Source organism: Ctenocephalides felis, unplaced genomic scaffold (genome assembly GCF_003426905.1).
Source record: "Ctenocephalides felis isolate EL2017-DRISC unplaced genomic scaffold, ASM342690v1 CF-g0.4_SCAFFOLD_01886, whole genome shotgun sequence".
Lineage (NCBI taxonomy): Eukaryota > Metazoa > Arthropoda > Insecta > Siphonaptera > Pulicidae > Ctenocephalides > Ctenocephalides felis.
The window spans coordinates 75,774,582-75,796,717 of NW_020538040.1; the positions used below are offsets into that span (position 1 = coordinate 75,774,582).

Here is a 22,136-nt window from a genome sequence, read left to right on the forward strand (position 1 = left end):
ACACACACATACATCCATTTTTTCTAAGGTATGCCCAAATATTCAGAAACCTCTGAAACGTAAAGATATATAAAAATTTTCATTTTCGATTTATTTGCGATTACTATAACTTGCCCTACGGGAAGTTAATAAAATCTAATTCAGAAGCAGTTCACAATAACAAAGATACCAACTAAATATACAAATTCATTATGAGTTCAACGGTCCATTACGGCTTTAATTTTAAAGAGTAACATTACCTACTACAATGAACGCCAGTAATTCTGTAGATGGGAAGGTTGAGAAAGGAACAACTGAACTACTAGGAGAAAAAGGTAAAATAGTATTAGTTATAGAAATTCAACCTTATAAGCATTTTGACAAAAAAACTATTTATTTAAACGAAATAAACTTAACTATCATCATATCTTTCATGCGTGATGTTTTAAGTACATAATATGAATCTACTTATAAATATATTTTGTAGGTGTAATAATTATGTATGATATAATATGATAATATATTATGTGAGATTAAAACTGAGGGCAATGAAATGATTAAACACTTATACTTCTCATGATAAAAACATCGTTTTTTTTTAATTATTTTTGAACAGCAATCAGAACCCAATAGCCTTATAAGCTGTTGTGCTGATTTGACTTAATACGAGTCTGTTTGACAGATGGCAACCGTAACAGTTGTCACATCTTTATATGATACATTATTATTACAATTTCTGTAATAGGGCGAGTATTTTTATTGGTGCAGCAATGCCGGATGAGGGCTATTTTTACCTGGAAACATATTACTATCTATATTTCCAAGTGAAAATCGTTGTCACTGCTGCCTGACAACAGGCTGCTCGAAGTGGGTTTCAAACCCGGGACCTCTGATTCAGGTCCCATCGCTCTTAACCTACGAGCAAGCCCTAAAAAAACATCGAATAATATTGAATTAATTGGGAAAATTCTTTAACATTAAAAAAAAATAATTATAAACTATCAAAGTATAATCCATAATTAATTTAACATTTTTTGCAGAAATTTCAGCAGGAAAAGAACAACAACCGCTTGAGAAAATAATAGTCAATATAGATCTTCGTATTGAATGGCTAAAAGAACGCACAAACAATATTTTAGGTATTAAATCTTATGAATTTTTAATAATATTAACTTATATGTAATTATTGTTTTATAGGAATTCAAAATGAATATCATTATATTTTTGATGATATGTTGAATGGTGAAAGTGGAAATAATAGAAAAAATCTACTTAATTTTTTAAATGGAAGCAATGGAGAACAAGGAGATGAAACTCACCGAATTCTATATGTTTATAAATCTTACTACGAAAAATTAGTTGACAAAATAATCACTATAAAGGAAGTTGGTAAATTATAATTGTCTATTTATAATTCACTGTATTTTTTATAAACTATATTTCGTTTTGTCTTTTTGCACCTTTTCAATGCATGTATAATTCATATTTTCTTCGATATATATATATATATATATATATATATATATATATATATATATATATATATATATATATATTATATTAAATATATAATCTAAACAAAGAATCGTGTTAAATTAAGGGATATATTATTGATAACTCAATTCATAATGATATATATATATATATATATATATATATATATTATTTATTAATCAATTATTTCTTGGAATCAATATGAAAATCAAAATTAGCAATTTATTTTGAAACTGTTTTTTTTCAATTACAATCCTTTTTGATATATAAGAGGATAATTTCTTAAAGATTGAAAAATGCTGTTCACATTTTACATATTTGAAAGATAAAATCATGCACACAAAAAGCTTGCTTCATACTATTTTTTAATTCTCAAGATTTTCCTGAAATATTAATTGTGATATATTTCATAAACTAGCATGGACTGGTTTAGAAATCACATTCATATTAATGATTTTCTGCAGATCAAGATACCCAAGCAGAAATTGATTTACAAGAAGAATTCAAGCCTCAGAGTCAGAAAGGTATAAATATATCAAATATTTTTTTAGATTTTTTTTATTATGTATAACTAAATCAAAAAATTTTATATCAGATCCAGACGACAATGATGACGAAGAATTAGAAGTAGAATCGCATTTAAAATTGCGTTCAAATTCGATCGACGAATCTTCAAAGAGTGTTGTTTTTGGTAAGATTATATATTTGTAAGAGTTGTAAAAGTAATTTTATTATACATTTTCAGATATAAGGTAAATTTGGCAATTAGTTTCCTACTTAATATCAGATTTTTTTTTTATATTTATTGAGTATTACTAAATTTATTTTTATAACATGTGATTAAAAGAAATTATATTTCCGTAAAAAACAGAGTAAAAAATCATTTATAATAAAAGCGTTTAAAAATATGAAAAAACAAGAATTTTGAAATGAGTAGTGAAAATTATTATTATTATTTAATACTATCTAAATAAATTAAAAATATTTTATTAGAAAGCAAACATAAGTTTTATATATTTATAAAAATACTATATAATAAATACAATAGAAACAACTAATTTTAGAAACCGAAAAGAAAGATATCAAACCATTAAAGAAAAGAGGTAAAAAAATCAAGGTGAGTTAATCGTATTTTATATATAACTCAAAAGTCGAACCTATATCTTTCACACATTTTTATTAGAAAACTATTCAAGTTGTTGTGAAAATGCCAATTTTAATAATTCAGTTTGGCTCTTATCTGAAAGAAAATATCGTTCATAATAGAAGATATGTATATTTTATACGGGTGGAGAAACAAAACATGCCTGAATTCACTCATTTTGAAGATGCAAAATGTGAAATGCCAAACTATTTCCTATTTGGTTCTTGTACCGGGAAATTATTATTTTCTTGTATGAATTCACTAACAAATGTAAGTACATGGTAAATATATAGATTAAATTTTTAAATAATCACATTAAATTTATTGGAATTAATTTAATTTATAAAAATGATAATTTATGATGCGGCAATGGATTATCGGAACAAACATGATTTAAATGATTTTTTCAACTTCCTTCGACTATAGTAGTTGTTTGGATGTTTTTATTATTATCTTAAAACATTATCAGATAATAATTGTAGAGTTTTGGACAAAACGCAGAAAGCAAAGTACATCTAATAGTTTTCTGTTTTTAAAAATGAATTTTAAAGCTTTGACTTGTAAAACATTAATCGATTGTCGTACTATTTTATTGCATACTAACAATGCACCTGAATGCATTATGCTCAAAGAAAATTAAATTGATGAAAGCCGTTGTTCAATATTAATTTTCTTGTTAATATATTTACCATAATAGTGAGAGGAACATGTTAATATTTTTCTCTGACAAAATAGTTTTGATATTAATGATTAGCTGAATAAAATGCTCGCGTCTCTAGGCTGGTCGATCTATGGATATTTTAAATTATAGTCTACAGATTAGTGCACAAACAGTCATTTTAAATTAAATATTGGCTTAATAGGTTTTTACAGATTTAGTTCATAAACAATTTGGTGAATCAGCTCTACCTGTCGCTTGCGAGGAAACAGAAAAAAGTAGTTTGGATTCTGCACACGATGATGGATCCTCAGTGGAAGAACACTCCCTAGATTCTGATATTAGCCATGGAGACACCACTAAACCATCTGATTATCGAAGATTATCGTGCATTGCTTCATCAAGGTATAATCCAAGTTTATTTTATAAACTTAGAAAGTTGTGCCATTGCTTTATATTTTATTTTATAAAATTGAAAGTTTTCGTTTGCTTATGAAGTTAATTTTTATTTTGATATTTCATTTTATTCGATGGCATAGAAGGCAAAAAAAATTTTTTTCAATTTTGCTTTATATATTAAATTATTATATTTTTATATGTTAATGTTACGTCAAAATACTTGAATTACTTGCAATATGTAAGATACTTACGGTTTTGCGGGGCAGATGCTTCTAATCGTGCAAAGAACATAATTCGCATTATACACTACAATTTAATTTTTTGCTAATTTAGTAAATTTGTAATAATGTAATGTAAAAAGTGCTAACGTATAAATATTGTGAATAAAAAAAATCAAAAACAATATTACTTTGTATATAAATATGTTAATTTTAGATTAAAGCAATCTGAAACGAATCAAGAGTTGGACGATATGATTTTTTATCAGTATAGAAAAATAAGAAGTACTGAAACGACAAACATAATTGATAAAATGCAGAGCAAGTTAAAATGGTATATTATATCATATTATATACGAGGGAGATCTGAAAACTTTCTGCACAAAAACAAAATCGCATAACACAGGTTTTACTGAACATAAAATAATCATACATTCATATACACATACGTAAAAACGGATAGTTTGCAGACTACCCTCGCACTTATATAATTAAGTCCTATTATTTGATTTCAAAAGAAATAATTTTGTCTTTATATGTATAGGTCTATCGATTATGTAAATAATTTTGTAGTAAATCAAATCGCCGAGTTGCCTAATATAGATTTGAGTAATAAAGAGGAAGATAATGTGCTAAAGCTAAATGATCCTGACTTTGTTAATAAACTTGAGGAATATATTGTCACTACGGAGCGTCATGTACTAAAAATAATTGACTATTATAATACTAAAGTAAGTGAATATTTTTTTAAATACTTATGTTCTTTTGTCAATCCTTTTATTGAAACGAATAATAATAACATAGCGCTCTTTTTAACTACATTTTTCATACATATATTTATGTTTTTATTGCTCGAAAACCTTTTAAATTAAAAAATTACCTTAAATTATTTTTGCTTGTATATTTCATTAAAAATCACATTTGAAAATATTGAATAATATTGTGACTAATGATTTGTTCTATTTTTTTTAATTTATCTATATATATATATATATATATATATATATATATATATATATATCAACAAACTTAAAATTATTATAAAAAATTGAATCAAATTAAAATTGATCTTTATGTTGATATCATTTAATACACATTATAAACTTATTTGTATTTAAATTTGCATGGTATATGTAGGAGTCAAAATCCGGCAAAATTGACCGTAACATAGCGTTGTTATGGCAACACTATGTTACGCTGCTTTCTTGGTACTAAAAACTGTATTTGCTGTGCAGTAAAACATTTTAGATAGGTAACCTAACCTTACAAACGCCAAAAACAATGTTATCATCACTGCATCTTTATGATGTGTATTTATACCACATATGTCAACTTAGGTTTTATGCAAATGCATAGCAATTTGTCAGTTTGTAACCAAGAAAGCGGTGTATCATAGAGTTTCCATAACAACGGTATGTGACGGTCTATTTCACCAGAGAATTGGCTCCATTATAAATAATCCTTTTTTCCTTTTAGCAAAAATCTGAAAAAAACTTTCTATCTGAGTATGAGTATTGGAAAATGAGCTACGTCGGCTTGGGCACATTGCTCGACCAACTAAAAACGTATGAAGTAGAAGAAGTGCTACGTTTATTAAAACTGGCCGGTTCTTGTGCTATAGAAGGCTATAAAATATATATGAATGATCTTGAAAAATATTTCACACAAGCGAAAGAAAATTATTACTTTCTGCGTACAATATTGAAATTCTTTCGGGTAATGATTTTTCTTTTTTAAAAAGTTATATAATATAAGGGCCAGCGGTGGCGATATCGGTTAGAGCGTGGGTTAGCAGCAACTAGTTCCAGGTTCGCTGGATCGATTCCCGCTACCGCCGTAGACCGACATCAGGCAACTTTGATGTCAAATTTCCACTTGGCGTTATAGACCTCAAATATAGCCTCAAGTGAAAATCGCCTCTCGTGGGTATAGTTGCATCTATAATAAAAAGTCAGCAAATACTTCGAGTATAGATAATTAGTCAAACCTGGACTGGTCAACTACTGGGTTGCCATCCATTCATATAATAATAAGAAAAGTCAAAACAATTACTCAATGTCTCAAGTGTGACAGATTGTAATTAACAAAAAAAAAATATATAAAATGAAAATGAAATATTTTTGTTCAAAACAGACTATTATGAAATCAAAAGATGATATCGAAGTCGGACAGGTTTGCTACGCTTTACTTGAAAGACTTCACATTATATGGGTATTGTCAAAATATTATTGCTTTGACAACACTATGTATATACTTTTGGAGCAAGTGAGTAATGAAGTTAATGCAAGAATCAAATCTACTCTGAAACCCGGAGAAGTTTTTAGGTAATAGCTTTTACTATTATTATTATTTAAATTGTTATATTATTATTATTATATCAAAGCGACGACATTATCAAAAAACGTAGTTTTGTATTTATCCATTTCTTATCCCATTGTCAGCAATAATATATTAACATTTTTAAAATTACACTTATATCATATTGTAAAATGTTGTAACTAATGACGCATTCTGATTAATTAAAATTACTGTTATTTTTTTTTAACTTTTGACTTAAATGTAATGAAATATTTCTGACGTTTTTTTAAGTGTATATACTTTTTGAGTCTCACATTCAGTTTTCCTTCAAATCCGGCTCTTAATTTTATCTTGCTTGTTTTAATTTTGTCGTGCTTGTTTCCAGTTTAATGCGAATGGTCTAATTTTTTTTATTTATTTAAAATATTTGTCTTCGATAAGGTATGCCATATGATGCTTTGAGTTTACTGTTTATTATTGTTTGACAACCAGTAAGATATTTATGTAGTGTCATTTAAAATTGATTTTTTTCTGAAAAATTAATGTTTCACAGTCTTTCATTTTCGGAATCACAAAAATTAACTCAAAATTCAATACATGTATTGAAATGTTGGTTAAATGCTTATATGGACACACGACGTTGCATTGAGGAGGAAGAGAAGACGCTGCGTTGGGAGTTTGATCGGAAATGTCTATTTGGTGAATCGGAGTGGCTGACATCTGTCTGCAATGATTTACGGTCAATGACACAGGTAATAAATTATAATCAATACTTGATGATGAAATAGATGGTATGAAAGTTTTGTTAAAATATTTAGAAGTTATAAATTGTGGCGCTGGAGAAAAAGGGAAGAGTTAAAATAAACCGACAAGAAAAAGGAAGGGCAATATTGGATTTGAGAGCTAAAAAGAAGAAAATCCCAATTTTAAGAGTCTTAAGCTTTATGCCAAGATATGTGTCATAAGTCTATATTATGTCTGTGTACAATGTTATATTGGCGTCATAACTAGACGCATTTTTAGAAAAACTAACCAATTAAAAAAACAATTTAAGTTCAGAATATTCAACAAGTTTAAATTTATTTCAAATATCTAATATAAGGCTCGCTCGTAAATAAGCTGCTAGAGCGACAAGATCTGAATTAAAGGTGCCAGTTTCGATATTTGCTTTGAGTAGTCTGATATCAAGCAGTAGTGACATCGGTTTTCACTATAAAAAAATAGATAGCAATATGTTTCCAAGTGAAAATAGTCTTCATCCAGCATTTATACATCAACAAATATTTGCCCTGTTACAGAAATTGTGATAATAAAAAGAGAGTGCGCGTAAGGATCACACGCGATTGAAGTAAAACTTATTTGCTACTGTACAAAGTAGCAAATGTATGTTAAGTAAAAATAAATACATCACATAACAATTTTGAATAATGTTTATTAGTAATATGGTAACACTGGTGATGCACACATTTAATAGTGTCAACCATTATACACATTTATATAATGATAAATTATAAATTATATATTTATAATGGCATTAAAATATGTATAATATTTAAAAACAATAATGTAATTAAAGTCATACTTCAAATATGACATGATCGGTTTGTCATTGTAATTAGCATTTAGAAATGAACCTTCATTAGAGAAATGAAGTAATTGCTGATTAATAAATTTCTTTAATATTGTTCACTCAGTGGATTATGTTAAACAACGCCTAAACAAATATTGTTTTTGCAACTTTACTCATCATGTAATTGTGTTTGGAAAATTTCATGTAATTAAAATTAACATACATTCATTTACTGCTTGTATTTTTTTTACTTTTTCGCTGGCGATTAAATCTTATTCTTTGAACAGCTGTAATATCTGTCTTGCCTAAGAAATATTCTCTATTTTAATAACTTCAGTTGAGGCCGGCAAGCATACAACGACAGATCTCTATTCACATACATGACTAACCACAATCGACCCGTATAGAAATATCATCGAGAGCGAATGACGAATCATTGGCTCTCGACTCTTATCTGCCGTAACTCACTTTCGTTGCATTTATACGTATTTACACTCTAGTTGCGCCTAAACAAGTTTTACTTCAAAAGCATCAGACACAGATGAAATGAAACCACTGTTTGGGTTTTTATCTGTAAAATCGACGAAGTATTAAGTGAAATCAATACAACAACTTATAACGCTTTTGAGTTTTAATTGCTATTCAATGTGAAAAATATCTAATATTTATCTCATTTTTGTGCATATAGTTGCGGTGATTTGCCTTAAGGCTAGTAATATTTAAAATAATATGCTTTATTATAATTGTTGTAGGCCGTTGAAAAATTGGAAAATACATTCGGCAAAGAAATGAATTTTATTAAATGCGACTCTGTGCAACAAAGTAATTGCGTTATAGAACAAATCCATAAAATTGTCGCTCCACTTCGAACGGTAGAGCTTGATACTTACAAACAGGACACATGTGACAATTGGAAAAATGTTCAGGATGATTTTTGGAGATCAGTGGAAAACTTAAAAGCTCAGACACAAACATTATGGCAGCAAAATTATAGTAAAATAAGGCATGTTTAATATAGAATATCTATCAATACTATATGTGTTTTTCTTGACATTGATGTGACTTATCTTAAGTTAATGCTGAAAGCAAATTTTGCTTCTGATCATTTGCTTCAAACTAACTGCACCAATTTAAAAATTTCGAAAGCAAGTTAATTCTGTTGGTTAGTCTTTCGTTGACAATCAGTCCAAAATTTCAATCTATCATGCTTGATCAAAATAATCAATATTTGCAAAATAGATAATTATGACTAAATGAATCTAATGTGCCGCTAACGGCTTTTATCATCTCTGTTGAGTATCTTCTTACAGCTTCTAGCAGTAATTTTCAAACCTATTTTGAGATACCTAGATATATATTTGCGCATTGGGAGTAAATATGTTTACATGTTATTGGTGGAGTTGTAAAAATATACTCAATAGAAATATTTAAATAAATTTAAAAAAAAATATTAAAACTGTTACTTTATCTATAATCATAAGCATAGCAGTGTGCCTAATCTATTAGTTGAAATCATATTTCTATTTGGTTTGATAGCGCCTTTTCCAAAATATGCATATAAACATATTATTACTTTATTTTTCTAAATTGTTAATAATAATTATAATTATTGTTAAACAACCTTTTCAGGGCCAGCGAATATGACATAAATGCTCTAGATCGAAATTCTTCTTCAGACACGCGAATTTCTAAATTCAAATTAATACTGCATTCATTTGTTGATGAAACGAAAAATATTGAATTAGAATTTAAGGTAATATTTTTACCAAAACTTTTCTGTAATTTCTTAATTAAAATATTATCTTATTTAATTATAATATATTATTTCATATAATTTTGTTTTGTTTATTCTTCCAGAATAGCAAAAGTAGGCCACCTTTACAGTGTAATCATCCCCCTAAATCAGGAGCAATTTATTGGGCTCGTACCTTACAGAAGCGGTTGAAGAAGTTGGTGATTGCATTTCAGCAAGTTCCAGAAATACGCGATTTTAATATAAAGAAAAAGGCCTTTGTGCTTTATACGAATGTTTCACAGAAACTTCTAGAGTACGAAGAGAATATCTTTTCTCAGTGGTTACATGAAAGTATAGTTGTTATCGGTAAAACATTTTGCCAACATATTTTGCGGATAGAAAATGGTAATAAAGTAGGTAATGTATTGATAATTTTTTTGACATTATGAATTAAAAATTAGAGACATACTATTTTGAGGACAAATATGGAAATTAGTAATTAATATAATAATAATTTGTTAATAGTTTGATTTCCTAGAAATTTGTTTTTTACAAATATCTATAAGAACATTGACAACAAAAATTGACTATTATTACTTAATTGACTTATGAAATATTTTGAGTTTTTAATGCTTTTAGAGCTCTATTGTTTACATTTATTTTTGAAAATAAGCTAAATGTAAATTTGGCTTTAAACGAAACTTATAATCTATTTAAATTATGATGAATAAATTTAGATGCAGTATTTTTACATCATATCTTTTCAAAAATATCCGGAACAACAGTGAAAACTATTGAATTGTAATATGATATTAAAATGTTGCAGATTCGAGCAAGATTCGTAAAGTTTCACAAAACATTTTAATGACTGATGAAAATAAGATCGATCATTTTCATGTACTCAAACGAAGTGGTCAAACATTTAGAATTTACTTTCCTGCAGGTAATTCGTATAATTTTGTTTAAAATTTTCTCTGTTAATTTAATGATCTTGTTATGAATTTGTGTAGTTTATTACGCAATTAATGAGATAATCTCGATTCTTTCGAGATTATCTCATTAGTCAAGCTATCGTATTACATTACAGAAATATTTACTGTTATAACCGAAGCAGAAATAATGCAAAGTTTAGGTTTTATGCTGCCTTTCTCAATTCGGACCGCTGTTAATACTAAAGACATATTGAATCTAAACCTTTTTTCTGTTAAAATTATGTTGGCAAATAATAACAAAATACTAGATACATCAGATCTGCCTGAAGTAAGTATCATGTAATAGTATTAATATGTATAAATAATACATAGAATATATATATATATATATATATATATATATATACTAGCAAACCCGATAAACTCCGTTTCGCCACCAGATGGTTTTGTGAGAAAGATGAAGACATTTTTTGTTTGTTTTATATTTAAAAAGAAAAAATTTGCCTTTATTACACAACAGTAATGAATTTATTTCGATTACAAAAATGAAGAGTTTTTTAGTTGAACTTCTCTAAGTAAATGAAAGTGAATCCGCAAATTATCCGTTTCATTGAAGTGCTCTTTGGTAAACCACATTTTTTGTTTTTTGGTCTGACGTTAACACAAACAAAGCGGATGGTTTTCCAACTCGTGAACAGGCAACGTATAACTGCCCATGTGAAAAACAATAATTTTCTAAATAATCTATTTGAAATTTATCCCGCAAACACTAAGCGATTGGCTTTGCGACTTGTTGGTTATCATTGCGAACGCAAGACGAACTGGAAATTACAATCGTTTGAAGTCAAACGGAAGACCAGTCGGAATATTTGGTATGTCACCAAATCGCCAGCAATTTTTGATTAAATGGTGGAATTCAGTGCGTGTACATCATTTTTCTTTGCGTCAAGAATTGCTCGTTGACTTAACCAAGCATAATGATAATTCTCACTAATGTCATTACTTGAATTTTTAATTACGGTGCGTGAAGTTTCCGCAATTTGCATTAAAGCACGATGCCATACTAATGCAATACTAATTTTCTTATATATAAACCTTGCGGAGCCCCAGACCTTTTGCAAAATTGTTGAAATCGGTTCGAGCGTTCTGGAGTTATATTGTCAGGAAGGAAAACCCGACTTATTTTAATATATATATATATATATATATTACATTTTTTGGTTATTGTGGTTAATTTTTACTAACTTTGTTCATCTAAACTTCGCAACCGTAAACGTGAATAACATTTCTAAGACCAGTAAAAAAAAATAACACAATTGCCCCAAATTTTCAAAATTTAAGACTTTTTCGAGAAATTAAAATTTTTAAAATCGTTCGACTTCGAGGGCAAATGTTGGCAAATTTTATCAAAAGTTGGTGAATTTATTTAAGAATTAAGTTAGTCTTTAACTATTAAAAATTGGTATTTTTTAAACAAGTCATATTAAAATATCTATATTACAATTAGCTGCAGTTTTTGGAAGTGCATTTGCTCAGTTTGAAAAAATGTATAAACGCTGCACTGTGCCAATACACGTGGGATTCCATTACCATTCAAGAGTACATAACTATGTGTATGCAGCAAATTAGAGGTATGATGTCAACGGTGAACCAGCTGAATCACATCTCAACAGAAATATTAGGGGACATTACGGAATTACAAGAATTCAACATGTTCTGTATCCAAATGGAAAATGAAGAAGAAGTCAAGTCTTGTGAGGTATCAATCTTCATTCCGCATTTTAATTACGATGTATTTTTACTCATTATATTTTTAGGATTATTACGATTGCATTAAAACAGCTCGTAGATCTAAAATTAATCAAATGTTACATATTTATGAGGGAATTGGTATTACAATTATAAAGCTCGAAAGCTTTATTTTGAATCAAGCTACTGGAAATTCAAAAGCAATGGAGTACTATTATGATCAATGGGAGAAAGAAATGTTTAGAAGTTTTGTTAAGTATACTAATTTCAATTTGGCCTATTTTAATAATTTTTTAAAAAGTAGTTATAAGGTGCATTCTATCAAAGCGTTTTTGGAATCGTCTGAAGTTAAAATACGGCCAACACCTATAGAAATATTTAATATCATTGGCGACACAGTCGAGGATTTTTTAAAAAGGTATTCAATATAAAAACATAATTTTTATGTATTTTATACACGTATTATGCATTGGCAAAGTAACAATAATATAATCAAATGTGAGATCAATATTGCTTTCCAAATTTATCGGATTATAACTTTAACTAAATAATACACCAAATACAAATTTATCTGTGTGGACCTGACAAATAGAAAACTTCGAAATCTATTTCGAAATATATTTTTTTATAACCATGCGTATCAATTTATTTTTTTCATCATACAATAAGAAAATTGTATGTATATATTATGTTTGTGGCAAATAACTACAATCATATGCATCATATGTTAATTTTTATACTATACTGCAACTACTAGCAATTATTTAATTATATATTATATAACTTATATATAACTTTTATATAACTTATATAACTTTTTTTAAATTCTAGGTTAAAGTCATTTCCCCGTTGGCTTTACAACACTTGTATACCATGTCCAGAACATATATCAAGTGATTTAGACGAGGACTATAAATTTTCATATTATGATGATATTATACGCGTTAAATCTGTTAATAAGTTAATATTTTCTGTTCAAAACGCAGCTATTATGCTTGTCGTCAAAGTGCAAAATTACATGGCAAAGTAAGTACGACAACTATGATTATTTACATTAATTATTGTATTCATTACGAATGAAAATTAAATAATTGTTAATTACTTTTAGTTATTCAGATTATACATTTAAAACTAGCATTAATAAAAATATTATTGTAGATGGAAAAAATATTGTACTCTTTGGTCTTATGATAAACAAAAAGTATGTCAGAATTTTGTAACAAAAAGCCCTAGTCCTAAATTAGCAACATATGATGAAAAGTTTATGTTTTACCAAAATATAATAAAGCACTTGACTGATCACAAGCCGTATGTTATTGTTAATTGCATTCAAATCGATTTAAGTTCAGTTATTGGGACCATTATTGAACATGCTAAGGAATGGAAACTAATATTAGGAGAATGTATCGTTGAAAGTACGAATAATAAAATAAAAACGATAGAGATACTGATTGGGGTAAGTTACATGATTTGTTTGCGGTTTTCAATTACAGAATTGCGTTTACTTTGGTATAGAGTAAGGCGGGTCACTAAGGTCCAATTTGACTTTGAACAATTGTATTGTGTGAAAACCAAACCAATTATTTCACAACAAATAACACATATCAAACAAACAACTATCTGACTATATTCAATAAAAATACCAGCTAATTTATCATTGTAGAAATGTGTTTCATATGCTGTTTTTTTCAATAAATTGTAACCTGATTCCTTTTACCCCATAGGCGGGGTAAATTAAGACTGTTAATTTTAAAGGGATTTTATAAAAAAAGAGCTACATGATTCAACCAATGCAAAATATAAATTTCAAAGGTGATTTCTTTTCAGAGATAACATTATAAATAACTTAGATCTGGTATTTCTACAGAAATAATCATCAGCGGAATTGGAATAATTATTTATTTAATTTATCACTTGCAAAATTGCTTTTTTTTACTTAATTTTCTTTTTTATTTGCTATTTTGATTTTTTTTCAGGGTAAAGGTTTAGTTGGTCCTTTTTACCCCACTCAGGTGTGGGTTTTTATAGAGGTTAGATAAAAAAATAGTTAAATCTAGCTCAAAATTAACAATGCATCTCATAAAACAATTAAATAACATATAGTTAAAAATTATATCAAAGTCTTGTAACCTAAGCAACAGCCAAATGCTCACCGCCAAAAAAACTAACAACGAGGGAAAATACTTTTGTTATGGATTTTCAAACAATGCGTATTGTGTTCTCATCATTTATATTTAGCATATTTTTTATTATTAACAAAAAATAGCTCGTAACTGCTTGATTTTATAACGATTTGAATAAACATAACGCATTAATTTGATAAATAATGGATATTTATTTCAGAAACTCAAGAATGATGTTCAAAAAAAGATCAAGACCCTGGAATGTTTCAAAAGCGTTTTCGATTGCATTGAAACAATTCAGAACTTAACAATCAGTACAGAATACGAAATAAAAACCTGTCAAGAAATTTATGCTATTCTGCGCACGCATGATATTCCAGTAAGTTCAAAATGATTTATCTTTTTTCATCTGGATTTTACGTTAAAGACTTTACTTTTTCAGTTTTTATCTGATGATGAGGAAGTTTCTCATCAAGTAGAGAAAGAGTGGAATTCGCTGTATATGAACGCTCTAGAACGTAAATGCGCTATTAACATTACGAAATTTATATTTGCTGAAAAAACTTCTTCTGAATTAGATAATTTTTGTATAAAAATCAATCAGTTCGTGGAAGAATATGAGGAAAGTGGATTATGCGCACCAGGAGTAGACTTGGAAAATAGATATTCGCTAATGAATGTAAGTATCTATCTCGTATATTATGTAATAAACTTTATGTGTTAAACTATGTGCGTAAATATTTAAAGAGAGATTCTGATTATATACTTCAGACAATTCTCAACAGATTCCAACTAGTGGTGCATGGCATCTCGTGCCTTAAAGCAAATTGCTAGAACTTATCGTACCGTAATTTAAAATTTTGAAAAGCTTTAAACTTTTTTGAAAACTTTGAAAAAACAGTTTTTAACTTTTTTCATATGATCTCAAAACCACTACATCTGCCTTTCCAAAAACTTAATCAGTTCTTTGTTAATACAAGTTTAATGTTTTTTGAATTGTTGAAATCGGACGCTCCGTTCTTTCAAGAACGGAGTTACTATTTTTGACATGTCCAACCAGTTTTGGTACATCCAATTACCAGTATTGCTATAACTAAATTTTATTTGGCATATCTTTGGAACGGCTAGACCTTGGCCAAAAACTAATCAGCACGTCTCCTTACTAAATGGTTTCGAATGTTTTTCGACGAAATTGTCGACGAAAAATTGTATCCGCACATACATGCACATACATATACATACATTCATTATATAAAAAAAGTATTTTAAAGATATTTTGCGATTATTCTAACTTACCCTACGGGAAGTAAATGACTTTAATTTCAATTAGGTTTTAAATACATTTTTATGTAAAAATGGGTATCACTACTACGTTTCGGACCACAACATTGCCCTTGTCCACTACACCACCTAAACGTCCTGCTTCACAATTACTTCAAACATGAAAACATCAGTTTTTAAATATATAATATACTTCATAATATAAATTATTAATATGCTTTTATAAAATAAAATTAATATTTTAATGTTTATATTTTTTAGTCTTATGCTACAAAATTTGCTGAACTAGAAGAGGAACGAATTAATTTTATAAGCACTGAATCCTTTCTGGACATAAAAATTGATGATTTGTCTGCTTTCGTGGAAATATATCAAGAATATCAAGGAATAAGAATACTTTACAATCTATTCAAAGATCAACAAGAGCAACGGATTTGCTGGGGAAAAACACTTTGGAGTAATTTTAATCCAAAGTTTTTGGTAAAATTTGATTTTAATATGCTGTTAAAAGTGAATTAAATACTGTAAATAAAGTTTATGAAAATTAAATTTAACAAATAGATTGATAAGAAAAATATTGAATATGTTCGATAATATAGTTACTAGTATTTTACAAATAGTAATATGGTTAGTCCAGCAGGTTTTTTATCTATGGAATATGAATATATGGAAATATGTCTTAAGACCACATTATCCAAATATTATTAATAAAATATAAACTATTAGTCGAAACGTCAAATTAAATAACCAGTATCAGTTTTAGTTTAAGATCAGTTTTTTTTCATCAGTTTTTTTGAATTCCTAAAAGCAATTAGAGAAATCTCATTTTCTTTAAATGCCTACAGATTGTCAAAGGCTCACAAATACACCATAGAAAGTTTTTTTAACACATATGAAGTTTTTCAACATATATCAATCAAACATGTATTAAAGTGAAAATTTAATATGTATTTTACTCTTTAGATGGATGGAATACAAAAGCAAGTACAAGAATATAAAAGGCTATCTCCGCAGTTTCAATCACATCCAGTTGGGCAATCAGTGTATTTACACATTCAACAGTTTGAAAATATTATATCACTGATGGCTTTATTGAAAAACAAGGCAATGAGAACTCGTCATTGGGAACTATTAATGGAAAAAATCGATAGAAAATTGGATACGTCTTCTGAAAATTTTACATTACATGATATGATTCAAATTGAATTGCATCAACATGAAAATGAAGTTAAGACAATTATAAATAGCGCCGTTAAAGAATTGGAAATAGAGGAAAGCGTTAATGAGATACAAAATACTTGGAGATCTATAAATTTAACATTCAAGAAACATCCTAATGAAGATGATTTTCGCGGTTTTATTCTTGATTGTGCAGATGACGTGATGCAAACATTTGATGGAATTTTAATGACCCTTCAGATAATGGCAACATCACAGTATGTGTTGTATGATTGGCTAAGTATTCAGAAAAATATAGTATTTTTTGAGGCAATACTTGTAATCAATATGCTTCACAAATACATACAGAATGCTGAGTTAATTGAAGTCATGCTCACTATATAAAATATATAGTTTAAATTTACTTTAAATAATGCTACATATATAAAATACGCGTAAAATCTGAATTTACTTTCTTATCAACCAAGTTGTTTCTTACAGGTTTATTGGACCATTCATTTCGACAATACAAGAAATAGAAAATAGTGTCTTATTATCTTGTAAGATAATAGATAAATGGATATCGACGCAAAAGAAATGGGTATTTTTAGAACAAATATTTATTGATGAGCAATTTGGTTCGGAAATGCCCGAAGAAACACGCGTATTTAATGCTATAAATAAAGCATTCATGAATGTACGTTTTACATAAATATTAAGCAAATACATTATATCTGCCTTTTTCAGTCTAAGTATTTTTTTTAGATAATGGATGAAGCTTTTCAAAATCCATCCATTAGCTACACGACGTCAACGCCAAATATACATATTAAACTGCAATATCTAGAATTCAGTTTAGATAAGTGCCAAAAATCTTTAAATCAACATTTGGAAAGTAAAAGAAATATGTTTTCTAGATTTTATTTTATTTCTACGAATGAACTGTTATCTATATTATGTAGCAATAATCCTGCTCAAATTCAAAGGCATATTAAGAAGGTAAGCTGTAATTTGGCAAGCAAATTAAGAAGTACGCATTTTTTAATGGTTTGAATGTAACTATTTGGTTCATGTATTAGATTTTGTCAGATTATTTTAAAAAATTTATTCAACTACTACAATATTTATAATATAATGATTCTTAGTATTTATTTGGGAACCTTTCTGGTCAGACACTTCGGTACCAAAGCGTACATTTGTTAGAATAGGATCATTCTAAACGCTAATGACAGCATCGATAAACATCTCAAACGTTTACTTTGCCCCTTAAGTTATCATGAAGGATTTAAAAAAAAAAAACTGTTATTTATAGATGTTCCATAATGTTAGAGCTTTAAATATGGAATTAACTGACAATAATGAATTAAATATTACTGCTATGGTATCTGGTGAAGGTGAGATGCTACATTTCTGTCATAAAGTGAAAATTGAAGGCAGTGTTTGTGACTGGATGAATTCCGTTGTGAAGGAAATGCAGATTACGAATAGATATACGACGAAAAAAGCTATTTACGTATATGGTACCGAACACAAATCCAGGTGTGTATTATTTGCTCAGACATTAAAAATGTCTGTTTCTCTGAGCCGGACAGTAAACATATTGATATTTCTTGTGAGAATTGACATAATCTATTCTAATTATTTAATTTTGTTAACGGTCACTACATACCTCCCTTTTTCGTATTTCCTAGTCAAAGAATGAAAATCTTACGATGAATGCTCCAGTTGAGAGCATCGGTGTAGCCCAGATAAATGGGTGGATAATTAGTGATTTTTTTGCAATATCTAAGAATATTCGTCAAACACAAATGTGCAAACATTCCAGAGTGTAGAGATGGCTACATATATGTTCGATGCTGGTTATTTTGAAATGTCCGGTACTAGGTGTTACTTTGTGAAATCATATTTTTTGTTACAAAAGTTTGATTGATAGTATTAATTATTTTTTAGTAAAGGATGCGTTTTTGTTAATTTAGTTTGATTTCTAACTTTGTTATCTAACATAGGTCATAATTTAATAAACATTTCGTAAAATATTTTTTGATTTATTTATAAATAACTTTAGATGTCCGCCACTCGGGGACTTTCCCCTAATGTAATATTTTTATATTATTTTTATACTAATTATCTATCACAAAAAGACTGCCAGAAACACAAATCGACACTTACACTATGATATGGCACATGTTTCATTTGTAATAAGCCTAAAACCTATATTATTATTTTACTACTCTTCTATTATTTCATAGACATATCTTTTCTCTTTTGGTAGAATGGACTGGATAATGGATTTTCCAGGTATGATCTGTTTAGCTTCAATCCAAATTTGGTGGACAGCGGAAGTAGAAAACGTATTTAAGAAAATATATAAATCTGAAGAAAAAGCTATGAAACTATATTTAATAAATCAGAATACGCAAGTTGATGAAATTGTAACCAAAATTCGCACAAATCTTACATCAAATGATCAAAAGAAGTTGAGGACAATTCTTATTAATGACATACATGCACGTGATGTTGTAGAACAATTCATTAGAGACAACATTTCAAGTGCTCAGCAATTTGAATGGGAAAGTCAACTTAAGTTTTATTGGAAAAGGGATATCGATAATTTATTAGCAAAACAATGCACAGGTAAATATATATATATATGTTTAACAGAATATTTAATTAGAATATTTTAAATCAACATATTTTGAATAAAGCAATAAAAATTTAGATTTACTTTTTTGGCATACAATTACTTATTTCGTGTCAAAATTTGTAAGTACATAATGTCCTAATATTTGTATTGCGGATATCGTAGGTAGCTTTGAATATGGATACGAATATATGGGATTATGTGATAGACTTATTATCACACCATTGACAGAAAGAATAATACTAACGATGACTCAAGCTCTTACACTAAAATTAGGATGTGCCATATCTGGTAAATATCAAAAACATTTTTTTCAGCCCAATAAACTGAATTAACAGTAGCCTCTTAGTCTTCTATAAAAATAAAACGATACGCTTTTATAATAATTAACATATATACAATTTATATATATATATAGATATATATATATATATATATTTTATATCCATAACTCCTGTCACTAAACAATCCCCATTTCACATAAAAAATTCTTTCGAGTTTGTCGAAAAACTTAAACAAATTACAGTTCCAAATGATAATGTTTTAATTAGTTTAGACGTAGTATCATTGTTTACAAACGTTCCATTAGACCTTATCCTTGAAGCCATAACTAAAAAATGGCACGACATATCCTTCCACACCACAATTTCCCTACACTGGTTTCGAGAAACAATTAAATTTTTAATTTCTAACACATATTTTGAGTTCGATAGTAAATTCTACTTCCAAACATTTGGTACACCAATGGGATCTCCAGCCTCCCCATCTTTAGCTGAAATAGCCCTTCAACACATAGAATACACAATTTTAAATTCCTACAATAAACAAATTTTTTACTATCGATATGTTGATGACATCATAACATGCATCCCAAACAGTGACACAACAACTCTGGTAAATTCTTTTAATGCCCACAACCAACATCTACAATTCACTTATGAATTAGAAAATAATAAATCTATCAGTTTCTTAGATGTACAACTCTTTCGCGAAAATAATAATATAATAACTGATTGGTATCACAAACCAACATACTCAGGCCGTTATCTTAATTACCACTCTTACCACCCCCTCTCTATCAAAATAGGCACAATCATAAACTTAATTGACCACGCATTATTATTATCACACAGTAAATTTTTAAGAAAGAATCTCTCTCTCATTTCACAAATCCTAACCAAAAACTCCTACCCACAACACCTCATCCAATCCATAACAAAAAATAGAATCTTATATCTCCAAAACCGTCACAATAATTTAATTAATAACCCAAACCTTGAAAACTACGTCGGAACTATAAGTTTACCCTTCATCAAAGAATTATATTACCCGTGGAGAAAACTTTTCAATAAAAATAATATTAGAGTAGTTTGTACTTCCGAAAATACTTTTTCAACTCTTTTTACAAAATTAAAATCAAAATTTAACCCAAGAATCTTAAGTAATCTAGTTTATAAGCTTAATTGTCTAGATTGTAATTGCGTTTACATAGGTAAAACTAGTCAGAATCTGCACAAAAGAACATCTCAACACAAAAACAATTCAAAAAATAAAAATCAGTATAAAACACAATTAACAGATCATATCAATGAACTCAAACATAGCATTGATTTTTCTAATCCCACGATCCTACACTTCGAAAATAATTTATTTAAAAGACGATTTAGCGAAGGTTGCTTAATATCTTTACACAAGGATACAGCCATAAATTTAAGAACTGACAACAATTCGCTTTGCAATGACTATAAAATAACTCTCGACTATTTTCAAAAACACCACCACATCTGAATGAAGCGTGTATTTTTATTATTTTATTATTTTACAAAAAACATATGTCTGCCGGTCTTTTTTACACTTCTCAAAAAAATTGTAAACACAATTCATTCAGTTTTTAGACGTTAGTCAAATTGTACACACTAGAATGTAAGCAAAAATTGTCTAAAAAATTAATTAGTTTAAATGTTCCAATTATTAATAGCCTGGTTATCACAGTGTAATAGTGTAGTGTATTTTTGTATAATTAATTCTGTAAGTACTTATATATAAGTTATAACTTTATATTATTGCCTCCTACATCATATAAAATCTTTTAGTTTTCCACTGAATGACGGTCTCGATGAAGACCGAAACGTATGGATAAATAAAGTATTTAAAAACTACTTTAGTTTTTTTTCTTTACTTGGTGTTACTGCCCGATTCTAAATAACTCATCAAAATATATATATATATATATATATATATATATTATATATATATACATATATATATATATATAAATTGTATATATGTTATTGTATATATATTGTATATTGTATATATATATATTGTATATATATATATATATATATGTATATATATATATGTATATATGTATATATATATCTGTATATATATATGTATATGTATATATATATGCATATATATATACATATATATATGGTTAATAAGTTTTTGATATTACTCAGGCCCAGCTGGCACAGGAAAAACGGAAATAGTGAAAGATTTAGCAAGAAAATTTGCGAATTTATGTGTTATTCTAAATTGTAGTGAAAGCACCAATTTTTTCGCAATATCGCAAATATTGTGCGGAATCTCGCAATGTGGTGCTTGGGGCTGCCTTGATGGATTTGATAGAATAGAATTATCTATGTTGTCGGTTATTTCAATGAAATTGCAAATTATACGTAACGCGTTGATAAAGAAATCCACAAAAATTATGGTTAGTACGATGTACACATGATACTGATATATTTTATT

At 28.0% G+C, this 22,136-nt stretch overlaps 1 protein-coding gene across 1 annotated transcript in view; it reads left to right on the forward strand.

Moving 5' to 3' along the window:
• Nucleotides 1-247: 247 nt before the first annotated feature.
• The window catches only part of LOC113375353 (dynein heavy chain 10, axonemal), a 46,616-nt gene continuing 24,727 nt past the window's right edge, over nucleotides 248-22,136 (forward strand). Inside the window, exons 1-30 of the mRNA XM_026615288.1 lie at nucleotides 248-314; nucleotides 1,020-1,118; nucleotides 1,938-1,997; nucleotides 2,069-2,164; nucleotides 2,538-2,590; nucleotides 3,481-3,680; nucleotides 4,437-4,623; nucleotides 5,230-5,304; nucleotides 5,369-5,608; nucleotides 6,026-6,216; nucleotides 6,744-6,942; nucleotides 8,513-8,763; nucleotides 9,390-9,513; nucleotides 9,618-9,861; nucleotides 10,322-10,438; nucleotides 10,583-10,755; nucleotides 11,935-12,186; nucleotides 12,245-12,432; nucleotides 13,008-13,202; nucleotides 13,335-13,632; nucleotides 14,520-14,678; nucleotides 14,742-14,978; nucleotides 15,842-16,060; nucleotides 16,544-17,016; nucleotides 17,240-17,435; nucleotides 17,504-17,737; nucleotides 18,051-18,277; nucleotides 19,011-19,372; nucleotides 19,545-19,670; nucleotides 21,845-22,098. Of these exons, the coding sequence (XP_026471073.1) occupies nucleotides 248-314; nucleotides 1,020-1,118; nucleotides 1,938-1,997; nucleotides 2,069-2,164; nucleotides 2,538-2,590; nucleotides 3,481-3,680; nucleotides 4,437-4,623; nucleotides 5,230-5,304; nucleotides 5,369-5,608; nucleotides 6,026-6,216; nucleotides 6,744-6,942; nucleotides 8,513-8,763; nucleotides 9,390-9,513; nucleotides 9,618-9,861; nucleotides 10,322-10,438; nucleotides 10,583-10,755; nucleotides 11,935-12,186; nucleotides 12,245-12,432; nucleotides 13,008-13,202; nucleotides 13,335-13,632; nucleotides 14,520-14,678; nucleotides 14,742-14,978; nucleotides 15,842-16,060; nucleotides 16,544-17,016; nucleotides 17,240-17,435; nucleotides 17,504-17,737; nucleotides 18,051-18,277; nucleotides 19,011-19,372; nucleotides 19,545-19,670; nucleotides 21,845-22,098 (5,796 nt within the window). The remainder of the gene's footprint in view (nucleotides 315-1,019; nucleotides 1,119-1,937; nucleotides 1,998-2,068; nucleotides 2,165-2,537; nucleotides 2,591-3,480; nucleotides 3,681-4,436; nucleotides 4,624-5,229; nucleotides 5,305-5,368; nucleotides 5,609-6,025; nucleotides 6,217-6,743; nucleotides 6,943-8,512; nucleotides 8,764-9,389; nucleotides 9,514-9,617; nucleotides 9,862-10,321; nucleotides 10,439-10,582; nucleotides 10,756-11,934; nucleotides 12,187-12,244; nucleotides 12,433-13,007; nucleotides 13,203-13,334; nucleotides 13,633-14,519; nucleotides 14,679-14,741; nucleotides 14,979-15,841; nucleotides 16,061-16,543; nucleotides 17,017-17,239; nucleotides 17,436-17,503; nucleotides 17,738-18,050; nucleotides 18,278-19,010; nucleotides 19,373-19,544; nucleotides 19,671-21,844; nucleotides 22,099-22,136) is intronic.